The sequence below is a fragment of the Acipenser ruthenus genome, chromosome 17 (genome assembly GCF_902713425.1).
Source record: "Acipenser ruthenus chromosome 17, fAciRut3.2 maternal haplotype, whole genome shotgun sequence".
Taxonomy (NCBI): Eukaryota; Metazoa; Chordata; class Actinopteri; order Acipenseriformes; family Acipenseridae; genus Acipenser; species Acipenser ruthenus.
The window spans coordinates 33,161,648-33,171,844 of NC_081205.1; the positions used below are offsets into that span (position 1 = coordinate 33,161,648).

Sequence of the window (10,197 nt, forward strand, 5' to 3'; positions counted from 1 at the left end):
TTTGTCTGATACCTCTGAGCTGTACGGACAAGCCCAGTATTTAATTGGTACAGCCCACTGAATAACATTGTGATCCATATAGTACAAGTGGGTCACTCATTTCTGTACCTTTAATAGAAGAGTCAATGTCAGTAAAACAGCAGAAAAGGAGACAGCTGCTTACATCTTTTAATGTTGCGTTTTATTAGATTAGATAATCTCTTCACAAATTGTACAGAAGTAAAACAAACACAGGAATGCGTTTCACTTGTAATCAGTCGATTGCAGCAGAGCACGCTGGGCATGGGGTTTCTGCTATGACTCTGAATGGAAGGCAGAGTGTTCGTTCCTCCAAGGTTCTGCTGGTTCAGTGTCATACTCCACTTCCATTGGAATCTGTACTGCCCTCCAGTGGCTTAGTCCAGCAACAATCCACTGCAGGTTTTGACCGACTGTATGTGCACACTTATTATCTTGGACTACAAAAACTGTCATAGGATATGTTTGTTTTTTTTCTATTTTAAATTTGCACTGGAAATATATAAAAATTACTGCTTTCTCAGATCTTCCAAATTTAAATTTTGTTATTATTATTTTATTTTATGAGACACATTTTGTACTGGTTGAAAAGCTTGGAAACATGTGTTGTGTGGATAGTGGGCTCTTGAAGACTGAAGTGGAAACCCAACGTTCCCAGTGCTTGACCTCCTTGAAATTCCAGCGAGCCACAGACCACCGACTGGCTGCTGCTCTCAACCCCTACCAGCAGGGGTCACTCTGCAGTACCAGGAGGGGGAGGAGCAGTAGAAAGATCTCCTGGACAATAACACATTCACATATATACACTTAGCTTAGGTGGGAATTGTTCTTTGATCATGTCCTTCAGTAATAGAAGCAGCCAAATGCAGCAGCCACACAAAACAGACTGTCCTGGAAACAAACAAGCAAAAGGACTTTCAATTTCACATTTGGTGCAGACCTTTTCCAAAATTATAATTAAAAAAAAAAAAAAAAAAATTAAGAATTCTGCATCTTCTTTGACACAAGGATGTCAACAGACTTGTCAAAGGGTCACAAAGTAATCCAGGATCAAAACTCCTATCTTTCAATCAATTTCTTTTACACCACAATGCTTCATTTTAATGTTGTTGTTGAATGTAAAACATACAGTATGATAAAGTACAGTACATGACATGTTTTCAATGAACTGTAAATTATATCAATTTACAAATAAATAGGAGTAGCCTACTGAGCATATATGCTCGAGACTGTCAAATCTGTCTTGATTAAGCACAGAGCACACGTCTCCAGTCCCTAGCAGTGAACCCCTCCAACACTTACATTCATGTAGATACCTTGTGCGTAACTGTCAGTGTCAGCATCCCAGAAACAGCGAGCTGCCATCCTGCAAGGAAACACAAAGAGCAGTCAGAAACCTGTCTGCATCATAATGACCAGAAAACATTGACAGCACTGTAATCCCCCCTGCTCTCCTCCACAGCTTCCTCTATCTGCTTGATATGCAACAGGAGATCTGTAGTGTGCCGGTGCACAAGTGCAGAGGCATGCACGGGCTGTGGGCTAGAGAAATGTTTTAGAATAGATGTATTCAACTTCACCTCATAGGGGTGAAGGGAAAATGAACTGCTAGGGGCTGTTAAACTTCACATGAATCAAAACTAAAGAGAGAGCAGAACTCACTTGACACCTTCCCCTCTCTGCTCTCCAATCACAACCTGCACCACCAGCTTGTATCTGTCATACCCCATCTCTGCACAGAACAACACAAAAGAGACTGTTACTAAAGACATTGCATTAAGGTGCTAGTCTATCACAGGTTTTGCTTGTAGTGTATTTTTAATGCATATTGAATCTAAAGCAGATTCACAGTATTCTTATTTTACATATAAAGCAGCCTTCTAGTATTTATCTATTTATTTATTCTCGTTTGTATTTTACACAGAAGTTACAGATCCACATGCAGAGGAACGGTTACAGCTCCACCCATAAAACAGTTCAATTATACAGAGGATTCATTTATTTCAGGGATGGAAATAAGACTCCTTTTGCATAGCAGTCTAACCCACGCCAGGTTTTAATACAATCTTGGTCAGCTACAGTATATAGGTAACAAGCTCATGTCAGGTGTGTCCTATTAAACTCATAGTAAAACCAGAAACAAACTGCTATGCAATGGGAGTCTTATTTCCATCCCTGTATGTACTTGTAATTCAGCACCTTTCAGCTTGTCCTTAATGGTTTCGGAGAGGGCGCGGGTGAGAGCTGGCACCTGCTCTGGGTCATACTCCTTGCTCGCCAGCTCCTCCTTCAGGACCTGGTGGATACGCTCTTTCACTGCCGCCGGTTTGAACCTGGTTGATTCGTGTAACAAGTGGAGAACACCAACACAGGCAGGTTCATAAAACACTCTGCCAGCGCCGAAGGCAATGTACAGCACATCGGTACTCACACACATAGTTACCCTGGTGTCAAAAACCACACACGGGCCTGATTGTCTTCTGTGCAGAACCGACGACACATTCTGCTGTGATTTTTGTAATGTTAAAATAAACTCAATAGTTTCGCGTGTTACTGAAAGCTATAATGTACTTTAACTTGTTTGTGGGTTACCTCTGGGGTCAATAACTATCGTGGTCATTTCTAATTCTAGCGTCATGTTAGCCAGCCAAGATGCATTTACTTGCATTGTTTTAACGTTTTACAACTCGGGTTTCTTAACTGCATACAAGCGATGACTATGCAATTCGCTATGAATACAGTATATGATTTTGTAATTAGTACATGTAACTCCCTTCCCAGACTTACTTGTGTTGGAAGTTGGGTCTGATGACGTAGGAATTATCCGCCGTCTCTCCTGATTCTCCCATCGCTGAAGATTCAAAAGCTTTTCGAATTAAATTGTTTAAATGAGTGTACTTCTTTATTCATCCATTCAGCACTGACACGCAGCATTACAAACTGGAGTCGAGACTGCTGTTTATCTACGCGTCCGCTAACTGTTGTTGCCATAACAACACCACCACGGTGGCCGAACGGCTGGTTTAGACTGAAAGGAGGAGTGCGTTTCTCCACTCGTCATGTGACCGTGGTGAAAAAAGTCAACGAGCTCTCGTCAAGTGCTACTAGATTGAATGAGAGGCCACGCCACAGAAACGAGCGCCACCATCAGACAAATGTGGGTAAGACCAAGAAACCCGTTCTCAGTAACACGTTAGTGGCTGCATGCATCGCGCCGCTGCGACAAGCACATTTCCTATGTCGTTTTTAAATTATTTTGGCCGCAACCTTTTAACAGGCCAAAATAATAAATTTGCTAATAAAAAATGATGTGTGACTGTTTCCCAGGTCCAAACCACAGCATAATCCGACCTTACAAAGGTTTACCACAGTTTTTTTTTTTTTTTTTTTTATGCCATGTTTATTAATATGCTTTACCCTACCTCGCTATTCTTTACAATGCTTACCTATGCTTTACTATACAGCAGTGTGGAGTAGTGGTTAGGGCTCTGGACTCTTGACCGTAGAAAGCAAGACAGCAAGACCTCGCAAATGTTTTCTCGTCTAAGTGAGGCATATACTGTTAATTGAAGAACAATTGGAGACATTGTAATGGATAACGGGTCGATTTGTTTAACCTGAAAAAGGCCTGATGCAGTCTAAAATAAGTGACTTTTATAAACCACAGTAAATGTTAAAAAAAAAAAAAAAAAAAAAAAGTTGAGTAAGAGGTTTGTTTGTTTATGTGCAAGTTTTGCACAAATGAAGGCTGACAAACTAATCCATCAGTTTTTTAAACAGCATAATAGTTTGCCTGCACATATTCAACGTTTTTCTTTAATGTTAGGGCTCTGGACTCTTGACCGGAGTGTCGTGGTTTGTGGGTTCGATCCACACTGCTGCTGTACCCTTGAGCAAGGTACTTTACCTAGATTGCTCCAGTAAAACCCCAACTGTATCAATGGGTAATTGTATGTAAAAAATAATGTGATATCTTGTAATAACTGTAAGTCGCCCTGGATAAGGGCGTCTGCTAAGAAATAAATAATAATAATAATAATAATAATATAGGAGAACATGGTAAGAGCAATGCTAAGCACAGAAGCATGGTAAAGCTCAGCCGTACCGTATACTATAGGCATGTATACACAACATGTGTGCTTAATAAATGTACCTGCTCTTTAACCAGGATTGCAATGTGACAGACCAAGCCCAGCGATCAAGATGCACACAACGTTTCCACGAAAACAAGACAACGGGCGCTGCGGAGAGCCTCTGAACTGAAGTCAGTTCCTCTGAGTGAAAGCCACAAATAAGCAGTTCCACGGGTAAACATGCGCTGCTGCATCACCTTTAAGGGAAAAAAAACAGCAGTGGCTCACATCCGCTTTACATCGAGGTGGTTCTCAGTAGTTCTCGATGCGCGCTGCTACTCTAGAGACTGCTTGCACGCTGGCGCTGTCCCGGAGCGCTGATTAATCAGCAGCAATGCTGTGTACAGAGTCTGCCTGTGGCTACACGCGGGGGCTGGGGGCGAAAGTGTGCTCGATAAGTGTAGAGCCGGTAGCGGAACCAGCCGCCCCCCTCCATTTCTGTGGGTGGAGAGCCTGTGCAACAGGATGCACATCGGCCGCTACAAGTCAGAGTTCAGATTCAGCAGCGGGTCCCTCGGGGAAAGGGGGAAGGGGGGAAGAGGGGAAGGGGGTGGAGGTGGTGGCATATTTGTGCAAGGTTAGACTTTTCCCCCATGCGGTTTTTCAAATAACAACGGATGCGGTTGTTTTGTGACTCATTTCACTCCAGCAGTTAAGGGGTTAATATTTAACCTGATATTTATATAAAGCAGAAACATTAATACTGCCATGGTCAATTGCACAGCGTGTGTGAGGGGATCTCTTCTCATGCAGCATCTCTGCAGTGACAGTCTGACCCAATGCTGCTGATGCTGGTTTTCCTGCTAGTCTCAGCACTGTGGTTACTGGCTGGACGCAGGGGACATCCCCAGGACACGCTGCTCGTCTCAGCACTGTGGTTACTGGCTGGACGCAGGGGACATCCCCAGAACACGCTGCTAGTCTCAGCACTGTGGTTACTGGCTGGACTCAGGGGACATCCCCAGGACACGCTGCTAGTCTCAGCACTGTGGTTACTGGCTGGACTCAGGGGACATCCCCAGGACACGCTGCTAGTCTCAGCACTGTGGTTACTGGCTGGACTCAGGGGACATCTCCAGGACACGCTGCTAGTCTCAGCTCTGTGGTTACTGGCTGGACTCAGGGGACATCTCCAGGACACGCTGCTAGTCTCAGCACTGTGGTTACTGGCTGGACTCAGGGGACATCTCCAGGACATGCTGCAGCACTGTGTCTGGAGTGGGAGGTTCAGATGGTTAACTAACCTCTGGTTCACCTGTGCAATTGCTGCATAAGATAGAAGGCAGAGCTATATACCGAATATAGTGTTTGTCAAGATGATGGCTTAATAATGATCTCTAAAGCACTCCATTCTCTGATCTCCAGCACTGTCACACTGCACCTTAATAATGATCTCTAAAGCACTCCATTCTCTGATCTCCAGCCCTGTCACACTGCGTGGTAATGATCTCTAAAGCACTCCATTCTCTGATCTCCAGCCCTGTCACACTGCACCTTAATAATGATCTCTAAAGCACTCCATTCTCTGATCTCCAGCCCTGTCACACTGCACCTTAATAATGATCTCTAAAGCACTCCATTCTCTGATCTCCAGCCCTGTCACACTGCGTGGTAATGATCTCTAAAGCACTCCATTCTCTGATCTCCAGCCCTGTCACACTGCACCTTAATAATGATCTCTAAAGCACTCCATTCTCTGATCTCCAGCCCTGTCACACTGCACCTTAATAATGATCTCTAAAGCACTCCATTCTCTGATCTCCAGCCCTGTCACACTGCGTGGTAATGATCTCTAAAGCACTCCATTCTCTGATCTCCAGCCCTGTCACACTGCACCTTAATAATGATCTCTAAAGCACTCCATTCTCTGATCTCCAGCCCTGTCACACTGCGTGGTAATGATCTCTAAAGCACTCCATTCTCTGATCTCCAGCCCTGTCACACTGCACCTTAATAATGAACAATAAAACAAGTCAATTCTGCACTTTAACCCTAACCCAACACCTACAGTATTTTCCTCAAATTTCCATATCTATAAATGTGAACTTTCCAACGTAGTTTATTTTAAAAATTTTTTTTTTTTTTTTCATTAAGCAAATGTTGGTATTAAAGAGTGGTATTGATATGTAAGCACATGCGAAAGAGCAGAGTCAGCACTGTGATCCTGTCTGATAAAGTGTAGGGCTCTGGATGCATCGCTCTGACGTGTTTTAGATCTAACAGAAAGATTACCTCTAGTAGGCAGAGGAGTCACACAGATTCTGCCACTGCTGGAAAGATGTCATATTAAAGGGCATTTGTTAGAATGAATGATTAAGTCCAGATCATCAGTTTATTTAGTGGGGTTGAAAGAAGTTCAACCACATTTTGATGCACAAACACATTTGCAGCTCACTCTTTGTTCCACACAGTTTGATGCACAAACACATTTGCAGCTTACTCTTTGTTCCACACAGTTTGATGCACAAACACATTTGCAGCTCACTCTTTGTTCCACAGTTTGATGCACAAACACATTTGCAGCTTACTCTTTGTTCCACACAGTTTGATGCACAAACACATTTGCAGCTCACTCTTTGTTCCACAGTTTGATGCACAAACACATTTGCAGCTTACTCTTTGTTCCACAGTTTGATGCACAAACACATTTGCAGCTCACTCTTTGTTCCACACAGTTTGATGCACAAACACATTTGCAGCTCACTCTTTATTCCACAGTTTTATAACAGGATGAAGGAAATGGCAAAAGAACAGAAAAACAAATACACAAACGGGGATAAAGAAAAAGCAATCCACTTGCTGCCAGCACGTCTGCTGTAAACTGTATACAGTAGACTGGTCTGGTCTCTCGTTAATGCTTTTCATAATTATATTACATTTTTAAAAAGTAATAAGCACCCGAGTACAAACGATAGAAGCCGCTGTAATGCATTTATCATAGAATTATGATGTTGAAGTTTTGCATTATGAAATCAGGATTCGGATTGTAAGTCAGGTTAGAGCCTGCTATAGTCTAATTTCAAACACAGAATCAGGAAATCTAGTCAAACTATATATATGCGTTAAAGCTAACAATTAAGGTAGACTATTTCATAGATGCCCACAACACACAGCTGTGTCAGACTAAGACTGCTAAAGCATAATAAAATGTCATAAAAAAACTCTTCTGCTCATCTCATCTTCATGAACCACCTACATGTACATGAGAACATGTGATGTGAGGTTGCTTTGTGTCAGACTGAGAGGCGCCACAGAAACCGATCAACTCAAATCTAAAAACATAGAGGAGGATAGCAAGAGGAAGGGAGGAGGGTGAGGCATGTTACTGTATGTAACCGTGGGGGCTGTGATCTGTACACAGCGGATAAGAGGTCTGCCCTCTCAATGAGAGACAGGGCAGAGGAGTGTGTGGGTCTGTGAGCCGGACTCGGAAAATAAACACAACAACTGAGCGCTCGCTGCTCTCTTGTGAGGCTGCTGTGAGAGACTGCTTGTGAGGCTGCTGTGAGAGACTGCTTGTGAGGCTGCTGTGATCGACTGCTTCTAAGGGCTGCCGTGATCGACTGCTTCTGAGGCTGCTGTGATCGACTGCTTCTGAGGCTGCTGTGATCGACTGCTTCTGAGGCTGCTGCGAGCGACTGCTTCTGAGGCTGCTGTGAGCGACTGCTTGTGAGGCTACTGTGATCGACTGCTTCTAAGGGCTGCTGTGAGCGACTGCTTGTGAGGCTACTGTGATCGACTGCTTCTAAGGGCTGCTGTGAGCGACTGCTTGTGAGGCTGCTGTGATCGACTGCTTCTGAGGCTGCTGTGATCGACTGCTTCTGAGGCTGCTGTGAGAGACTGCTTGTGAGGCTGCTGCGAGCGACTGCTTGTGAGGCTGCTGTGATCGACTGCTTCTGAGGCTGCTGTGAGAGACTGCTTGTGAGGCTACTGTGATCGACTGCTTCTAAGGGCTGCTGTGAGCGACTGCTTGTGAGGCTACTGTGATCGACTGCTTCTAAGGGCTGCTGTGAGCGACTGCTTGTGAGGCTGCTGTGATTGACTGCTGTGAGCGACTACTTGTGAGGCTGCTGTGAGCGACTGCTTGTGAGGCTGCTGTGATCGACTGCTTGTGAGGCTGCTGTGAGAGACTGCTTGTGAGGCTGCTGTGATTGACTGCTGTGAGCGACTGCTGTGAGCGACTGCTTGTGAGGCTACTGTGAGCGACTGCTTGTGAGGCTGCTGTGAGAGACTGCTTGTGAGGCTACTGTGAGAGACTGCTTGTGAGGCTGCTGTGAGAGACTGCTGTGAGCGACTGCTTGTGAGGCTGCTGTGAGAGACTGCTTGTGAGGCTGCTGTGAGAGACTGCTTGTGAGGCTGCTGTGAGAGACTGCTTGTGAGGCTGCTGTGAGAGACTGCTTGTGAGGCTGCTGTGAGTGACTGCTTGTGAGGCTGCTGTGAGTGATGGCTATTGGGAACTCCAAGACTGTGAAAACCAGCCTGTATTGAGTGCACGTAAACTTCTTATGTTAATGCCTCAATGTCAGGCCTTTCTCCACTGTATTTGAATTATATTTCCAGATCTTACTGAGACGGTCAGACAATTACACTGGGATGGAAAAGACACCAGCGCTAGCACAATAAAGGACTGCACTGTTGAGATCAGTGAGCGGTAAATTAAAAATAGACACCGGGTGAAACCAGGGATTAATTGCATGTGAAAGTCACATTCAAAAGGGAGAATTCCAGTCATATAAATACCAATGAAATGATCAGTCAGATTTGTTTTCCTGTGCCGTATACTTAAAAACACAAAACAGTAACGAAACTTCACTTTATCTTATATTAAAGGAGCCTGATTTATAAAAATAGGAAAAATTTAAGATGAGAAAATAAAAAGAAATTGCATAAAAAAGCACCTGCTCACATTTGTGTTTTTCCATTAATGGAACCATGTGGAAGGTTTCAGTTGAACCACACACACACACGCACTCACACACACATCATAAAAACAAACCATTCTTCACTCACCAACACATCGCAGGGCAGCAGGATCTTCAATAATGAACTCTCCTACAAACAAAAACAACAGGAAAAGGAAAGCGTGTTTTGTTCTAATCAGTATTTATCGATATTGATTTTAATGTTGAAAGTAAAGTGCAGGGAAACACACTTTCAGCTGATTTGCATAACCCGCTTGTGGGGTTTTTATGTGTTCTTTTTCCAAGCACCTCTATAGGGCCCTATAGTGTGTGTATGTTTTCTTATTAATCAGCTCAGCGCTTGCTATTTACAGAAAAGGGTAGGTTTGCATTGTGTGACCCACGCTGGTGTGCGAGTTCAGGGGTGTGTGCGTGTGTGTCTGAGCCTAGGAACCACTAGCACTGAGATCATGTGGTTTTGGAGTGTAGAATACTACAATCTTTAGTGCACATTGTTTCCCTAGAAAGATTACAGCATATGTTTTTAATCAACTACCATTATTATTATTATTATTTATTTCTTAACAGACGCCCTTATCCAGGGCGACTTACAATTGTTACAAGATATCACATTATTTTTACATACAATTACATTATTTTTTTTACACATTATTCTTTACATACAGTTACCCATTTATACAGTTGGGTTTTTATTGGAGCAATCTAGGTAAAGTACCTTGCTCAAGGGTACAGCAGCAGTGTCCCCCACCTGGGATTGAACCCACGACCCTCTGGTCAAGAGTCCAGAGCCCTAACCACTACGCCACACTGCTGCTGTACAGTACCTTCTGCACTGCAGCCCAGCACTCTGTGCTACAGTACTCAAACCCACTACCTTCCATACTGCAGCCCAGCAATCTGTGCTACAGTACTCAAACCCACCACCTTCCATACTGCAGTCCGGCAATCTGTGCTACAGTACTCAAATCCCCTACCTTTAATGTCCCAACCCAGGGCTGTAGCCACTGGCCAACCTCCCACAAACTCACAGCTTTTCATCCCGCCAGCAGCCCCAAGCTGCTCCTCTGCCCTTGTTACTTCTGCAGAGAGCTGGGTATCTGTGTGAGTGTGTGGGTTTGCTGTAG

The 10,197-nt window shown here is 44.0% G+C and overlaps 1 protein-coding gene across 2 annotated transcripts; it reads right to left on the minus strand.

The window, feature by feature from the left end:
• Positions 1 to 164: 164 nt before the first annotated feature.
• On the minus strand, positions 165 to 3,100 carry LOC117423698 (dynein light chain Tctex-type protein 2B-like). 2 transcript variants are annotated; one of them, XM_034039785.3, is made up of 5 exons: positions 2,806 to 3,100; positions 2,218 to 2,351; positions 1,681 to 1,750; positions 1,335 to 1,384; positions 165 to 909 (listed from the first exon to the last, which is right to left on the minus strand). In XM_034039785.3, the coding sequence occupies exons 1-5, from the start codon at positions 2,865 to 2,867 to the stop codon at positions 812 to 814; spliced, it is 414 nt and encodes a 137-aa protein (XP_033895676.1). In that variant the 5' UTR covers positions 2,868 to 3,100; the 3' UTR covers positions 165 to 811. The 2 variants fall into 2 exon arrangements, with proteins under 2 accessions (XP_033895676.1, XP_033895677.1); XM_034039786.3 differs by having other exon boundaries at positions 1,321 to 1,384; positions 2,806 to 3,095.
• Positions 3,101 to 10,197: the final 7,097 nt, after the last annotated feature.

Excerpts from the sequence above, each read along its gene's own strand:
- LOC117423698 (XM_034039785.3), bottom strand. The coding sequence starts at position 2,867 with ATGGGAGAATCAGGAGAGACGGCGGATAATTCCTACGTCATCAGACCC. Across the intron at positions 2,352-2,805 it reads AGACCCAACTTCCAACACAA|GTTCAAACCGGCGGCAGTGA; the intron begins GTAAGTCTGGGA and ends CGAATCAACCAG. Across the intron at positions 1,751-2,217 it reads CATTAAGGACAAGCTGAAAG|AGATGGGGTATGACAGATAC; the intron begins GTGCTGAATTAC and ends TGTTCTGTGCAG.